Source organism: Scomber japonicus, chromosome 19 (assembly GCF_027409825.1).
Source record: "Scomber japonicus isolate fScoJap1 chromosome 19, fScoJap1.pri, whole genome shotgun sequence".
Classification (NCBI taxonomy): domain Eukaryota; kingdom Metazoa; phylum Chordata; class Actinopteri; order Scombriformes; family Scombridae; genus Scomber; species Scomber japonicus.
The window spans coordinates 17594840-17612605 of record NC_070596.1 but is presented as its reverse complement, the minus strand read 5'-3'; the positions used below and the strand labels follow the sequence as shown (position 1 = coordinate 17612605).

The window sequence follows — 17766 nt, the reverse complement described above, 5'->3', positions numbered from 1 at the left end:
GGGAGCGCAGCAGCTTACTGTCATGTGCTCTGTGAGGCCGGTGTCAGATACTTGAGATTGCTGCAATCACACAGCCCACAAAACAACTGTCTCATGTGTTGATGATCATCCATCTGTGACAGAAAGCAAACAAGACCCATGTAAGTGGGGGGAAAGATCTGAGCTGGGGAGCTAAGTTGAAGTGGTGACTGAGGAGGGAAAGGTGAGAGAGAGAGAGAGAGAGAGAGAGAGAGAGAGAGAGAGAGAGAGAGAGAGAGAGAGAGAGAGAGAGAGAGAGAGAGAGAGAGAGAGAGAGAGAGAGAGAGAGAGAGAGAGAGAGAGAGAGAGAGAGAGAGAGAGAGAGAGAGAGAGAGAGAGAGAGAGAAAAGAGGCAGAAGGACTGCAGCAGAATCTGTTTTCATTTTAGGAAAGTATTATGACTGATGTGCATTTCCTGACTGCTAGCCTCAGCCTATTTGTGAGAGAAACTGAGAGTGAAAGAGTGAGACAGAGGGAGAGAAAATTAAAGAGCGAGGAACGTAATGAGAGAGAGGGAGAGAGAGAGAAAACAGTCATCTTTCTGTGGACTGGGCAGGTTCTTATAACACTGACTCAAGTCAGAGTCCCAGCCTGAATGTGAAACGCAAGGAGGAGACAGTAAAGAGCCTCACAACACAGGAAGCCTGTGTGTGTGTGTGTGTGTGTGTGTGTGCGCATGCGCGTGTGCGTGTGTGTGTGCACATTGTAAACCATCCAGACTCAGGAGACAAACTTCAAACACCCATCATATTCTACACACACAGACAAATACACACACGGATGCATTCACAAACACAAGCGCCGACACGGGGAGAGGAAAAAAATAAACACCCACATGCCCACACAAACATATGTATCACAAATGCAAAACACGCACACACACACACACACACACACACACACACACACACACACACACACACACACACACACAAAAAATCCCTCCCACACTTGCATGCAAAGACACACACACACACACATGCACAGACACACACACACATGCACTGACACACACACGCATGCACAGACACACACACACACACATGCCGCATGTTTTATCGCCTTTGTTTGGGCTGTGAATATACAGACTGTTGAGAAATTAAAAGGAAAAACCTGAATAATGAGTGGAGAAACATAACGAATGCAGATGCTTCCACACAGGTGCACTGCATGGTACAATGTATAAAAATACTGAGCAGGCCCAGTTGTTATGATTTTATATCAAGATGGCAAGAGGAAAAGATCTAAGGGACTTTGAAAGAGTGTTCATCGTTGGGGCACGGATAGCAGGAGCTTCAGTCACAAAGACGTCTCAACTGGCTGCTGTTTCAATAGCAACAGTGACTAGATTGACATCTGCATTTAAATCTATGGGAAAAGACATCAGTAAATAGGGTTGGAATATGTGGTTGACAGCGCACATTTAAAGACTGAGATGCTTGTACATTAGTGTGATATGAAAGGAAAAAGGGAACAGCAACATATCTTCAGGTGACTGAGAATGTCAATGCAGGATGTGATCAGCCTGTGTCAGCAAGAACAGTCCGTCGACAATTACACAGAGAGGGATATTAAAGTAGGTCTGCAGTGCATAAACCCCTCATTACAAAGATGAACACACCGTTGTAAGAAAGTGATCCGGTCAGATGAGTTGATCCCTCACCTTACTCTTGACAAGTTGGCAAGTGCCATGTGTGGTGATAATGGTACAGGCCTGAATGCTTGACCCCTACAGTGAGTGGCTCTGTTATGCTGTGGGGGACATTTTCCTGGCGTGGTTTGGGTCCACTTCTCCCCCTTAGAGGGAAGGGTCACTGCAAATCAATACAATGTTGTTCTGAGCAGTCACCTTTTATCCTAGGGTGACACATTTCTATTCTGATGGGAGTAGTCTCTTTCAGGATGACAATTCCCCCATCCATAGGGCATGAGGGGTCACTGAATGGTTTGATGTGTATGAAAATGATGTGAATCATATTTAATGGGAGATTTTTGATAGCGCTCTCTACTGCCATCATCAAAACACCAAATGAGGGAATGTCTTTTCGAAAAATGGTGTTCATCCCTCCAGTAGAGTTCGGAGACTTGTAGAATCAATACAGAGGTGCATTGATGTGCATTGCATGTGGTGGTTCAACACCTTTCTAAGACCCTTATTGTTGGTTTTTCCTTTAATTTGTTACCATCGCTATATCCTACATGCCAAGAATGCGGCTTGTACAAACATAGGTAGAATGCAGAGACTCTAATTAAAGGACTTTCTCTGTCCCCTCGACAGAGTCTCATGGAGTGCAACACTGGTAATTAAGTGTCCTCGAGTGGAGGTCTAATGTGATCAAGTAAGAGGTGCTCATTAGCCAAACTGTATTCCAATAGAGATCTTGCATGTATAATAATGATGCTCCTGTCTGGTATGGAAATAAAGTGCTAAGAGGTGAGGCTGAGGGAATACCATTAACAGGAGCGTCTTGATTTATGGCAGGTGAGTGGCCGCGGCTTGTAAGAAGGAGCAGGTAATCAGGAATGGTGTCTGTTTAATATAGACTGTTTGCATTTCCGCATTATTAATGGTAGTGGAGTGTATTGCAAGGGTGATTAGGGATGAGAAACACGCAATGGTTGCTGCCGAGCCAGAGAATTGGTGCAGTAGGAGTTTACACAGGGCCACCATATACAACACCAGCCGATACATTACCTTGATGTCAGTACTAACAAATTGACCAAATCTAGAGGGTTACTCTCTCACCTGAAAAATAGCAGAACTTAATAAAATGCCATGATAACGGTCACTTATTTATTTATCACAGACTGTTAAGGCTGATGGGCATGTGACAGCTAATTTAGTTGGAGCCCATCACTACCCTAAGTGGCCCTTTTTTTTTTTTTTTTTTTTTTTTAATGTTTTTGTATTTGTAGCACATTTTTGCTCTTTCTCTTATGTGTGTGCTTTGTCCTTATGGGCCACCATACAGTAAAGATACCAAAACAATACCACTATGATACCTTACTTTAAGAAAAAATAAACATTTTAATTTAATAAAGAAGCCAGTTCTCAAATGACATCATGAGATCTTAAAAGTTTTCTGAATTTGTGCCTGATTGGAAGATTTATGGTCAAATAATACTGGACATTCAATATAGTGCAAATACACTGCTGTTGATGTACACATTGATCCATGACAGAAGAATGCAGCAATATGTGTGAGGTAATATAGAAACAGTGTCACTGTGATATAGTTCAGTAAAGAGCAATATTTAGGTTTTACCCCAAAGCCCTGTGTTTATGTTGAGATCTCTATGGATGACATTGAAGCCACAGCAGCGTCCTTTTTCACAAGGACAGGATCAATCCAGGTTTCCAAGGCAGCACCCCCAGTCTTCTGGTGCGTGCCCTATGGAGCAGCTCCATCTGGTTGCATCTCACTAAACAGTCCACCCCCTGTGCCCAACCTGCGCTTTTGGCTCTGCTCACTCGCAGTTTTGACAGCTAGCACTGTCTTCACCTTGAGTCTGCGTGCAGTGCCTCCCACCAATCTGCCCCTGTCACTTCTGTGGGAATCCCTTGTCATCACAATAGGACTCAACCTGACAGTGGCCCACCTGTGTGAACATGGCATTCTGCATGTCACTTGCACAGACATGCGTGTTGCTAACAAAATAGCTTGTGAAAAAGCATCATTGTGGGTTAGCCACTGAAAGAAATGGGGTGGGTCCTAGGTTGGGAACAATAAAAAAGGGCTTCCCTCACTCTTCTGCCTTCTTTTACTACACATCTCTATTCTAGTAAAATCCCTCGTGTAGTCATGTATCTTATCTGAGCAGGAGGCTTGTCAGGGCTCTGCCACAGAGGTGAAGAACGGTTCAAAGGCAAACTGGGAGGGAGGGAGGGAACCACCGCTGGTCCCAGAGCTGGAAATGGGACGGGATGGGCAGGAGTATTTTGGAGCACGGTGGCTTGAGTGTGAAATATGTAAGCCCTGCAGTGCCAGCTGTGTTCTATTCTTAGAGCCCGCTGGTGTTCCTGCATGTGTGCAGGGCGACAGAAGGCAGAGTGGGAAAGGAGGATTGGCAGGAATGGGCAGTAGCTGGCTCCTGATAGCTGGAAAGTTAGCTGGCAGACAGACCCATAGACTATTAGATAGACTTTTGGATGGATAGATAGACTTCAGCCATATTGTTGTCACAGTGTTGCTGCTGCAGTGTTTTTCTGCTGAATCTACTTGTTCTGTCTCATCTTGTTATCCTCAGTAGAGACACTCCACCTGGCTCAGACACATTTCCCACAAACACAAGTTTTCCCAACAGATAAACACGACCGCCTTCCAAACTATTTACATTTTTGGATGCAGAACCACCGGTCAAATACTGAGGCCTGTTGTCTGATTAGTAGATAAATCCCAAAACCAGATAAAACAGGCTTGTCTCTTATCAGTTTGCAGTCTCTTCACCTGACTGCAGATCCCCGACAAAGAGAATTTCTTTAAAGGGAGATATTGCCCTGCTTGTAACTGGGCAAATATTTTCTGCAAGCTCGACAACTTTGCCAATATCATGGCTGGCTGGGATTCAACTGCAGTTAAAGCACACTTAGGTTAAAGGGTGTTTTTTTAGAGCTGCAAAACAAGGCAAGAGAAAACAAAACATTGATGTTGTCTGCTGCGCTTTTGCAAATTCTAATTATCATGTGTTCATGTTCCATTGAGGGATTATCTGTGACCAATCAGACGGGTACTTGATGAGAACAAACACATTATGTGCAGACTGTTGATTCACAGCCGTTTGTGGCGCATTGATTCTCCGTGCGCTGCCAAAACGGCGCTCGCTCTCTCTCATCTTGAATTAGGCAGACGCCCGTTATTTTTCAGATGCTAATGAAAATTTGTAGAGCTCAATTTAAGTCCTGGATTGCCTCATAGGAAAAAAAATGGACATTTCACGTGTGGGGATGAGGAACAAAAAGTTTGATAGACTTTGCCAGGCATGACTTCATGACTGCGTCTGTGTGTGTGTGTGTGTGTGTGTGTGTGTGTTTGCTGAACGTGTTAGCAGAAGTGCACAGAACTTGTAGTGTTTTAGCTCTGATTGGCTGCCACTCCCACTTAGTAAGCAAACAATAGATTAGAGGCAGCAGCCAGGTGAGTTGCAGGTTGAAACCTGTTCAGGTGAGACCCAGGGCCTGGCCAAGCTCACAGACACACACAAACACATGCACACACAGATAGATGGATGTATTACTGTTCAGTGTTTCTCCTTCATATTTTGGTTATCTGGTGTGTAATGAAACAAGAAAAAGTCACATTGACTAACACAGGGCTGTCATTTTATCTGAAACAGCATCCCATGTGGAAAAAAAATAAATGCGGGAAATTACAAGCCAAATTAGTTATTTTTTCATACCGCTTATGCTCCATTTGCCCAATTTCAGGAACAATAACCCTATTAACTACTTGTAGGCATTTTGGAAGCCTCCATGCAGTGCTAATTGTACAATTACTGCAATGAATAATTTTCAAATAAAATTGAAATCATTCTCTCACTAAAGAAACTCGGTGAGTAATCCTACACCACAATGTAATTGTCTTGCTCCTGGTAATCCCAGGACTTTCCTGACGCATGTATGACGCGCTTGATACCATCATCAGCCAAATTTGAGTTTATGAATTCCAGCTGTAAGTGAACAAGCGGAGGTGTTATTCTAGCCAAGAGAGACACATGTAGAGACATACAGTACATTGTAATGTGATTTTCAGAGCAACATTAAGGGGCTGCAGAAATGCTTAAAATGTTATAACATTAAACAACATCATAACAATATGGAAAGCAGCTCTCACTTGGCTTTTTATTTTTTATTTCCCCGTTTTTGGTGTCTATTTACATCTGTACAGTTTGTCCTTTAACTTTCATTAAAATGTCAAAACGTACATCTTCTGAAGGAGATGCTGATATTTTTCTTTATTGTAACATGTTTCAGTTTTAATATATCATTTTTTAAATTATTAAAATCTATTATGGGAAGTCTATGTAAGGGATGTTTTAAAGTATTCATATTTTATGGACAGCTGCCCCATGTGGAAATACATAGCATATTATAACATGGTCAGTTAGAACATTTTTTCCATTTTGGCTAATAACCACAATGCGACCAAAACAATATTTGCACAGTATGTTCCTTGAATGAAGCTGATCTGACTGATATGAGCTTATGCCCATTTGTGCCCGTAACATTTTCCACCATTTGGGATTTTACAGTAAACACATTTTTTGCTTGTTTCGGCACATATTTCATCGAATCTTCACCAAACTTGGTACATACAATATTTAGATAACCCCAAACATAACGTACTGGTTTGTTTTTGGGTTTCCTTTACAATTTTTCTGTAATTTGTTACCAAACTTTTGCAGGTGTGTCCTCATGCCCTTAACGTGCTATAACTCTTCAACGCTGCAGTGATTTGCAACCAAATATGGGTATGTTGTACATACAGCCAAACTGCACACGCGTGTACAATTTGATACAACTCTACCCACAGGGGCCGCTACTGTAGTATTATAGCGTGATATTTCTACAAGTCTTTTTTCTTTAGTCAAATTAATTCTGGTACACGTGTTCTCCATGAGAATGTACTGGATAAATTCAAGCATGGCACCTACAGACCCACCTTATGGATATTATTGAAACACCACCATACTATTTATTAACTGCCATATCTCTTAAATGTAAAATTCCATGGTATCCAAATTCAGCAAATTGTATAGATAGGGATGCTGAACAAGTCTGTAGCATTTGATACCATTTCACCTGTACACAACATTACACACTACACGGTTTAAAAAATTAGCTTTTGGAGCAGCAGTGGTAGCAGCAGCAGCTAACAGCTTCCAGCTATCACACGCAGTTTCTTCAGAAAATGCAAATATTCTAGTATTTCCACTGTAACCCTGGAGACACAAATCTCAAAAATTGAATACCTTGCTGAATTCCTACAGATGTTGTATGTTGCCTAGCAACAGTTTTACCTCTCTCTCCTTCTTTCTCTCTGTGTGTCTTCTGTTTTTCCTTTTTTATGGCTCTCAGTTTTCCTGTCGTTGTCTTTCACTCATTCCTCCCTGCAAATGGCTTGTCACAGTTAATTATGTTACACCTGAGACACTAGTAAAGCAGAGACTGGTTTATTTATTTGCGCGTTAATAATTTAGGCAAAGCAGGGCCAGTGCTTTAGCCTGTCCCTTAACGCTTTCAAAGGAGCCTGACGCAGCAGCTTTGTGTTGTTTTATTTTTGCCAAATGGCTGGGGATCTTGTCAGCCCTTTTAGATATGGCAGCACCACTGTTCACAATGTCTCGCTGTCCTTATTGGTCTTCCACCGCTGGCACCTCCTGCCTCCCGCCTCTCTTTGTGTCAGGTGAGAAGTCATGGCTTGATGGAGGCTTTCCGCAGTGTGATTGGCAGGTCTATCCGTCACTCAGCCCTGGGGACTCTCTCTGCTCTAATTAGGTCGCTTGGCTTGCTCACCTTCCAGGGCTGGATGCTACAGCACAACACAGATCAAATGACAGTCCCTTGTTTTGTAGGGCCTTGTAAAGGTGACGGCAGAACGCAGGGGGAAAGCATCTGTTTAGTGTCTGCAGCCCCAGAGGCCCTCTTTCTACACCTGTTTGGTGCTTTTGTGTCGCTCTCACTACCTCACAAGTGCAGTAATGTGCATCACTCTTCATTTGTGGTGTAAAATGCCAGAGGGGAGCTCGACTCCTTGTGGGTTAATTTGATTTCAGCTGGCTAATTGATGAACGGGGAGTCGTTGCCTGTTCTGATTTCTGCCACTGATTCTTCTCGTTGCCGACTCACTAGCACAGCCACCCAACCTTCATTGTCTTTGTCAATATTTATTCTTCACGCTCCTGACAATCGAATGTGTCAGCTTTGATGCGCACAAGGAAAATTGTGTCATAAAAAAAAAAAAAAAATAGAGTTACTGCTGAAGCTTCAAATAAGTTGTATCAGGTCAAATCTCTCACTAACTCTTTTACAAATAATTAAATTCTCCTTGTTCCTTTGACATTGGATTAAAGCAAGATGGATAGTGTTGCATTGTCTGATAAAGATAAGTTTTATCTAAAGACTCACATGCATCAAAAGCGATCTGAGCAAATGCCAAATATTGGCAGCTTGTCAAGAGTCTAAACAGATTTGAAGCTGATGAGAAAGCTATGCCACTCTGACAGAATAAGTGTTTCACTTGTGCCAGAGTAGGTAAAACTGCTGATACAAGCTGTCTCTCAATTGCCTAAAGTGCCTCCTTTGTCATACTATCAGACTGTGAAGCTCTTTATGCTGTTGTGAGATTCCTGAAGAAGTAGCATGTCTCTTAGATGACATACTCGTACACTTTCTGTCACTTTTGATAGAGCTAGACGCCTATACCCACTGTTGACATCAGCTGCTCATGTAAGAGACTGATAAACCTTCCTTAATGAAGCTCAAGCAGCATTTTTTTCTTCACTTCCTCCATAATTGTGGTTATTCAAATGATTGCTGTTTTTAGTCAGTTTCATGTATGCATTGAATTCTTGTATTCAAACATTTTTAAGGGGAGTGGCTCAATTTAAAAAAGAAAAAAAAAAAAAAGAAAAAAAAAGGTAATTCCCACACTAACTGAATTGCCCCCATGTCTGTTGATGTTGACATACTACATATATTCACTTGCCCATATTCACAAATATACATGCTTGTATGCAATGAACCACTGATTTGATGAAACACATTAAATTAATTTTTCCAAATTTAACAAAAGATATGGTAAATAAGCTGCAATGATTAGTCGATCAACAGAAAATTAATTATTTGAATAATCTATTAATCATTTCAGTCTTTTCTCAAGAAAAAAATGCAAAATATTCTCTATAATTCCACCTTCTTAAATGTGATCATTTTTTAAAAACATAGCTGTTGGATGGACAAAATGAGTCCAAGAGAAATCAAAGGCATCACTGTGCCCTCTAATTTATGGCTAATGAAATTTTGTTCACCACTTTTTAACATTTTACAAACAAATTTGACAACTGAAAAAAATATTTGGTAGATAAATTTATAAGTGTGAGTGTTATATGATTTACAAAATCACCAATTTGCTTCCAAGTAAATACTCAATAATGTAAAATGAGAAGCACAGCAGTAGAAAAGACCTGATCCTTGAGACTAGCATGAACATGTCATGCAGATACTGTGGATAAAAAACACTTGCTTGGCAGGTATCATCACAAGCTTCTCAACAAGATGTTAGCACGTCAGCTGGATTGATAGAAATCTCTATTTCTCACACACATAGCAGAGTGTGGATGCCCCGCCACCTGATACTATTGTCTCAACAACAGCATTTTACATTATATAATAGTGATAATTTGGTGCAATAATAATTAAAATCTTTAACAGCAACAATTGCTGTATTATTAATAATTACAATAATATTATCCTATATACTTATATGGTAGAGTGGTTTGAGCCACATTGTCTCACATTTCTGGTCACTTGTCATGGAAGTGGAAGACAAAAGAGATTTGTTGTTGATTTTGTATATTTGTCTTTTCCATTGTGTAATCTCAGCATCATTGTAATTAAGGGTCATCCTCAGTGTTTTCTCTCAAAATTTTAAATAACAGTTGAAAGAAAGGAAGAAAGAAAGGAAGAACTGTCTCTACATGTACAGAGTCGTTTGAATATGTTGCCCATTCATGCTTTGTCTGGGTGTATCTGTGAGTGTAAAAGTGTGTGTGTGTGTGTGTGTGTGTGTGTGTGTGTGTTTTCCTCTGTTTGCGACAAAGCCTCGACTGAGTGTATATTTTCCTACATGCACAAGTACAAGAAAAACATTCAGCTGTGTCTTGGGGAGTTCAAGAGGTCCATTCGAAAAGTCCCATACGTTTTTGAGAAAGAACAGGAGGAGCAAACATATTTTCAGCCTTCTGAAGCATTCCTGTGAAGTGCATGTCAAGTGTGTTTTCCTCTTGGCTCTGCTATCTAAGTAATGGAGGTTTCCTCTGCATTGTAAAGCTCCTGGACTTTATCAACATACAGCGCTGTATGTACGTGTCTGTGTTTTAAACCTGCAGCATGACAAACCTCACCAATCTCTGGAAACTGGATCCTCTTCTGTTTAAGTCACATGGTTTAGACGTTATCCAGTGCTTTCTGTTTGAGCAACACATGCTAAAGATTAAAGTTCTGACTTCCATATTTTCTTTTGATTACAAGCACATGTCTGGTGCACTTAGGTTGACCTCTGGGTGGGATACAGATTCTGATTTCCAAGCCTGGTCTCAGGTCACCTCATATTCAGCAGGAAATTATCTTTAACTCTCTGATTTGAGGTTCAGGTTTCTATTTGAAACCAATTTTCAAAAACACAAAAGCATCCAGCTACAAGAAACACAGATTTTTCATGTTGCCAGCTGAACAGATGAATTTTAATGGAATTTAAGAAACAGAGTGTGATCTTAAACCTCCTCTGTGCTATTATTCAGGAAACACATGGTGACCTGTTGTCTTTTCTCTGTTTACTAGACACAAATACATAAAGAGATGAATGAGAAAAAAAAGAGCATGAGATACCTCTAGGTGTATTCAGTAGGCATCTGTGACAGTGAGAGTGTGCAGAGATGAGAGGGAGAGTGGAGACGATAAAGATAATAGAGGTGAGAGTAAGGTCAAAGCTTTGGTCCAAATCTTTGCAGTGGAAGGAAAAGCTCTTGTTTTTGGTCCTGCACTCAATCAGAAATCAAAGCAGCCAACCTGCAGAACAGGGGGCTTGGAGGAGTGCTGGCTCTATTGACAGTGGAACTAAATCCACCATCTTTTTTCCTGACCTCTTTGCCTTTTTTACTCCTTCAGTGGTGTTTGAAAGAGTCAGACGCTGCGGCCCGGAGTGATCGTTTATGTGCTCTTTGGTACTCTGTAGGGTGGCGTAGAACTTCCTGCTTTGGTTCATATTTGATCATTTTTTTCTGCTATCTTGACGAACATACATATAGATTCACTGTCCCATCATGCTTATCATTATCACCACCCCTGATGGCACAAGAGGAACATTTCTGTCAAGTAAATCTTTTCCCAGATTAATGGGAGTAAAATCTGAGTCGGCTAACCTTCTTCATTTTAAGGTTTTCACTGAACCAACCAAAATGCACCTTATGCCACCAATGCATTGATGCAATGCCTAGCCAATTAATCCATTATGAAAATGAATCTGTAGCAATTTTGATAATCAAATAATTGTAATTGCAAATATGAATCATATCCACTCCTTCCAGTTTCCCAAATGTGAATATTTTGTGGTTTCCATACTGCTCTATGATAATAAACCAATTATCTTTAGGTTTTGGAATAAGGCCTGACATTTTACTAATCACATATATAATCAAATAATTGATAAAATAATCAATAGATTAATTAGAAATGAAAATAATGTTTAATTGCAGTTCTATAATTTATCCTCTGATTGGTCGGCGCAAATTACAAATGTATATGATGAAGTTTACAGTCTGCACTTCAGCAACCCCCCCCCCACTCCCCCCCCATTTATTTTATGACTAACACTGATTGAATTACAGTTAAAAAGATTAAAGGTTGTTTTTATTTCCATGGCAGAATTTTATTCACAACACTGATTTGTCACTGAAGTTGCAGAGATAAAAAACGCTTCCGCTTTGACTGCATTGTGACATCAGATTCATTTACACGCTTGACAGGTTTTCACTGCTTTTCTTTCATGTGATACAAGTGATAATTTATTCTGACAAATATGAATTTGCTATTTGTTAGCACTGTTATTACTGTGACATCAGAGGGCTGATTGTGACGGTGAACCCCTGCAGAGAAACCCTTACTTCCATATACTCCATAAGGATACGTACCAATGCACGCAGATAGACATGCAGATCCCAGCTGTCATCACTGAAAAAGAACTGGACATCAGCCGGAAAATATGTCTACGTCATGATGCATGTCAGTGTTTTTGAGCTCAGTCTGGTCTGCATATCATCACAGCTGCTGCATGCTGTGGTGTGTGTGTGTGTTAGGGTTTGTATCTGCCTGCGAGCATGTGACTGTGGCCCTGTTCCTCTTCTTCTTGCAACTGTGCCACAGGAGTTCAGCAGACAATGCGCTGAAAAGTTTGGTGCACCAGAGGATTGTCATGCATTCTCTTACAAAACAAACAACTGGTATCGCTTTATTCCGAAGACATTTCTTGACATTTTACGCGTCCTCGTCTGTTCCTCCCCACTCCTGACTCAGACAGTAGCAGCAGACAGCTGTGTCAAACAGAGGAGGAACTTTTGACATTGACTGGGAGTGACGAGGCAGTGCAAGCAGATGTCTTCCTCTTTGCTTTGGGAGAAACAGCATCCTTGACCTTGTCATGGCTAATTTTAGGGCTTGGCTTATCACAGCGCCAATGTTTATATCTTCCATTACAGACACTGTCATTACAGGAGGGACTTACTTGTAATTATGAGTGCATTCTGCAGTCAGGATGTTCCTAAGGGTCATACGCATACTTCAGTGTGCAGTGTACTCACTTTTAAAGATGATGCAGTGTTCATAACATTCTCAGATGCATGATTTTTCTTAGATTTTAGGTTCTCATTTGCACACATCCCTCCTGTCTGTACACACACAAGCATAACTGGTCTGACTCTCTACTGTCATCAAAGCTGTGGATGCTACTTTTCTTCACCCACTCAAAAGACACCACAGGATTTAATTGTCTTTGAGCTGCTTCTTTGTACCTGTCCCTGTGTTTTCCACATAGTTAAAGTGGGTCAGTGTTTTTTCTCCTCTCAGCTGGTCTTGGATGGTTTGGTGCTTGGGCCAGTGTGCCAAACACGATCCTCACAGCTGGGTGAACACAGGAGAGGAGGGCAGCACGAAGCACTGAGACTCCCCCCCCCCCACCTCCCCCCGCCTGCCAACACTCCGTCCTGTTCAATTATACCTTTGTGCAGTCGACTCGTTCACATACAAAGAGATGAATACACATACAAAAACGTCCAAATCACACATGGGTCTCACAGGGTCACGAATATTTGCATTCTTTTTTATAAAATTTAGAACTATTTGTGTCTGTTTGCTGTCTCTCTGCGTCTGTCGGAAGAGAAGTCTGCCTTTTTTTATACCGGTTCATCACTGAATGCATCCTGGCAGAGCACCTCCACGCCCAAGTCTGCAATAGGCAACATAAACACTTATCATACCATTAGATTAAATGGAGAAGATGTCAGTTGCTGGGCCAGGCTCCAACCATTGACCCCAGCACTATTTCCTTTCCTCATATCTCTCTCACTCTTTGTGGCTTCCTCTATATTTAAGTGCTGTCTCTCCTGTAGTGGTTCATCCTCAGTATTTCACTCAAGGCCATTCTTTATGTCTTGCAGTTGGTCTCTACCTCTTCTCACCACCATAGTTGCATTTTATCTTTTCAGCTACAAAAGCCAGTGAAGTTATCAGTTAAATAAGGTTGTAACAACAAAACAGGGAGATATTAAATGTGCTTAAACATTTACACAAGGATCATAGCTGTAAGCCTAGTGAATATATATCGTAATTGGACAGCATCTGTATGGTTATTGATTATTATATTATCTGATGTTCGCTTTCATGTGAAACACAATATCCTCGTACACTGTAAATACAATGCCTTAAAACTACACCAGTAAGGCTGGATTCATGCATAATAGATGTTTTATTTCATGTAATGCATGTGAGATTGTTTTAAAATTGTGTGTTGTGTATTGATTAATTGATCTGATACAGCACAACTGCAATTTACAGATGTGAATAACAATAATATATACAATGATATGTGACATTTACGGTTGCAATTATTTTTACTATTGATTAGTCTGCCTTTTTTTTTGATCAACTGGTTAATTAGTTTGGTGTGTATAGTCTGAAATAGTGAAAGATGCTGATGGTGTATCACTGTTTCTCAGAGTTCAAGATGACTTCCTTAAATGTTTTTATTTGTCCAACCAGCAATCTAAAACCCACAGATACTGAATCTACAACACTATAAAACCTCACATTAGAGAAGCTTAAACCAGAGAAAACCTGGTGTGTTTGGTTAAAAATATGACTTCATTGATGAAACAGATTATCAAAATAATTGAGTAATTAAAATGGTTTTAATAGGCTAATCAATTAGTCAACTAATTGTTTCAGGTACATTTTGTTACATTCAATCATTTAACATTATTCAATTGTCAATCCGTATAATAACTGTACTTCTCTTCTTTTTCAGGCGGAGTTGACAGGCATCAAGTGGCGATGCTACAGCTTCCGCAGTGGCGGGGAGTACGGGCCGGTGATCTCAGCCCCGGCCCAGGACGACCCGGTTCTCCGCAGCTTCATGCGCTGTGTGCAGGCCAACCTGCTGTGTGTATGGCGACGCAAAATCAAGCCCGATGCCAAGGAGCTCTGGATCTTCTGGTGGGGTGAAGAGCCCAACCTCTCTGATGTTATCCATCATGAGCTGGAAGGTGAGAAAGAGAGACAAAACAATGAAAGAGATGAAAGATAGGGCTCCCTCCTCTGTTCTATCCATCTCAATTATTTTTCCATCTTGTCGGCCTTGACTTCAGCTCCCTTTTATGCTCTGGAAGTTTAGGTTAGAGGCTTGTACAGACTGTATAATTTTATGGTTGCTTTTTATTGTGTTGCATTGAGTTATATAGACTGAGGAATTATTGCATGAAACCCAGTTGTCTTTCAGTTTTAGGGAACTTAATGTAAAATGTACTTATACAGAGTTTTACTGTGTAGCTTATGTTATACATGAGCTTTATCATCTAACACGGAGCAGTAGTATGTATCTAGATTCAAACCATTTAGTCTAGTGCAGATTCAAGCTGTGTACTGTTTGTTTAAGATGTGCAGGGTTCATTGATCTGCTTTGTGTGGAGTAGTCCTATATTTGAGCCTCATATAGCGCATATCTGAAATGTGTTTGCTTTGCAACTCAAGTGTTTATATGCTGCTTCAGGACTATCGCTGTATGATGAAGCTCACAGCAATAGAGATTTTTCTTTCCTGAATTTGCTGTGTGTGTGTGTGTGTGTGTGTGTGTGTGGATGGGAGTGTTAGTGAAAATTACACTGAGATATCTCACTTGAGAGAGTGCTACTGTCAGCACTATTGTCCCTATTTATAGAAACATTTGCATTATCTCGCTGCGCACGTGTGTGGAAGTCTAACATATCGACTAAGCCTCGGGAAGACGGAGAAGAGGAAACAGGAGAGGGATTATATTGGGTCTGGTTTAACAGAACAACAGTCAGGAGAAAAAAAGCAGGAATATTGGATAGAGAGGTTGAAGCGAATTTCAGTCTTCAGTTACCTATTAAAGCTGACTTGATGTGAAAAAGCCTTTCAGGCACTGCAGGAGATATTTGACAGATGTTGGGTACAGCTTTTTACTCAGACTGCAAAAGCATGTGTAATAGAGAAAGATCCATTGTACCTTTTCAATTGGGTTTTGGTTGCATTTAACAAGGCGTTATACTTTTTTTTAAATTCTCATGGCATCCAGTAGCAATCTTATACTAATAGGATCACAAATAATGATGAGGAAACATAGACAAACATACAGTGTGTTGTGTTTGTAGTGGTAGGAATTATTCATTCAGAGCAAACCATCACCAGAAGCCAAGGGACTGCAGATGTAAATTAGCTAACTCTGGTACAATACATCAAATATAACATTTATGTTTAGTATTGTACATGGTCCCTATACAAATAAATTAAATAATTTAAAAAATCTATTGTGACAACCTTGAGTAGCACATGCAGGTCTAGTGAAGATTATTATAATCTTGGCATGTTTAGTTACATTTCATAGCTATTGATTATTTATGATTGCAGAGGTGTCACTAGTGTAAGGATTTTGTCACTATTATTCACTATTATTCTTTATATCCATGGAGATGAACTTTCAATTTAATAAATATCAAATTTAAAAAATGAATTAATCAAAGTATTTTAGGGAATAAGTAAAAAAAACCCAGGCTTCTCTGACTTCAGGCTTAAGTACATTTAGAAATTAATTTACACTTTTTTGCCACTTCTGCTGCTGGGACTCAATAATATTCAATATACTTTAATGTTACAACATGGACAAGCAGCAAAATCTCACATTTGAGAAGCTGGAGAGCAATAGAATGTGCAACACTTTTGCCTGAAAAATGTTTGAAATGAATTGATAATAATAATCAAAATAGTAGCTGATCAACTGATTAATTATTGTTGCAGCTCAGTTTGCACGACAGTAACTGTGGGGCTATGTGACTTCACAATGCAAAGTGAATGGCAGCTAGTGAAAGGAATGCTTCGTACACCAATGCTCTATTATATTGAACAACCTGACAATGCTGCTAACAGTGGACAGTGCTTTATTTCGTTGCTAAAAAGAGGACTGTTAATCTCAGTTTACTGTTAAAGTAAAAATGAGGGTCAATTTTTAGTCAAAAGGCTATTACTTGTTATTTTTTACCACTCATTTTTAATACCATGGCTGTGTTAGGGAGTGGAGGGACTCTTGAGGAGGATTAGTCTACAACACAACAGATGTACAGACACACACATACTTACACACACACACATGGTGCATATTATGATAATACAAGTTCTTTACTTCTCCCGCAAAATCTCACAGGTCTCCCTTTATAATTCCTATTAAGCACTTAAAATAGCACTTGGGGTGTGAGAAGGAGTTGATAATTGTTAATTAAAGTGAAGCTGGATTTCCTCCAAATTAGAATCAGTTGTAACACAGGGAATATTGGTGTTTTACCAAGTCTTAAAGGGCTACACACCGGAATTTCTATTTGCTGTGGGAATGTTTTATGTATAAGTTTTCTCTCTCGTGCGGTTCTCTCGCTCCCTCTCCATCGTGTCACCTTGACTTCATCTCTTGTTTTCCCTCTTTCTTGTGTTAGCCTGTTCTTCATGTGATTTCTCCTTTTATTCTTCCTTGTTATCTGGATGACCTGGCCATTACATAAAAAAGCCTATTGATGTGATGCATGATGTTCTGATAGTTTTTCTCTGAACGTCTGCCACCCTAAACTTGCAATATTGGAACTAAAACCACTGAGAAGAAATGTTTCATGTAGTGTCAAGATATACAGATTTGGCTCTTACAGTCCTGAAATCTGTGTATAAATAAACAAATAGTCATAGTTGTAGTAGTAGTACTTTATTTTGGCTGAAAAAGGTTAAAATTTCCAACATTTACATTTTAAAAGACTCCCTAAATACAGCAGCACTCACCACAATATAATGTTTCACAAATTAAACTAACTTCAAATATGTTGACTGTTCAAAAGTCAGAAGATTTTTTTTTGTTATATTGAGACAGGTCCATATAACAAATATCTGCATTTTGATTATTACAATGAAAACACTCATACATGCAGAAATGCAGATTTAGACTCATTTGACCGAACAGTTTAAGCTGCTGGCTTGTCAGGCTCATTTAGTGTGAATAATCAGCAGGTTAATTATGTTTCGAGTCATGTTTTAAATTAGCGGGATAGTCAGCTCAGAGTGCTCAGAGTGCTGTCTGCCAGCGGAGCAGTCAATGTGTGAATTCTTTCAGAGGGTATAGTTGCCATTTAATGGTTAATAAGAGCATGTTGCCCAGCATCCTTTACACAACATCAAGAAAAAGACTGACTATACAATTATACAGTCATGTC

At 40.0% G+C, this 17766-nt stretch overlaps 1 protein-coding gene across 2 annotated transcripts in view; it reads left to right on the top strand.

Moving 5' to 3' along the window:
* LOC128380046 (mediator of RNA polymerase II transcription subunit 13-like) overlaps positions 1-17766 on the top strand; it is a 76146-nt gene that overhangs the window by 2879 nt on the left and 55501 nt on the right. For both annotated transcript variants that reach the window (XM_053339721.1, XM_053339720.1), the window contains exon 2: positions 14313-14550. In XM_053339721.1, coding sequence (XP_053195696.1) covers positions 14313-14550 — 238 coding nt within the window. The remainder of the gene's footprint in view (positions 1-14312; positions 14551-17766) is intronic.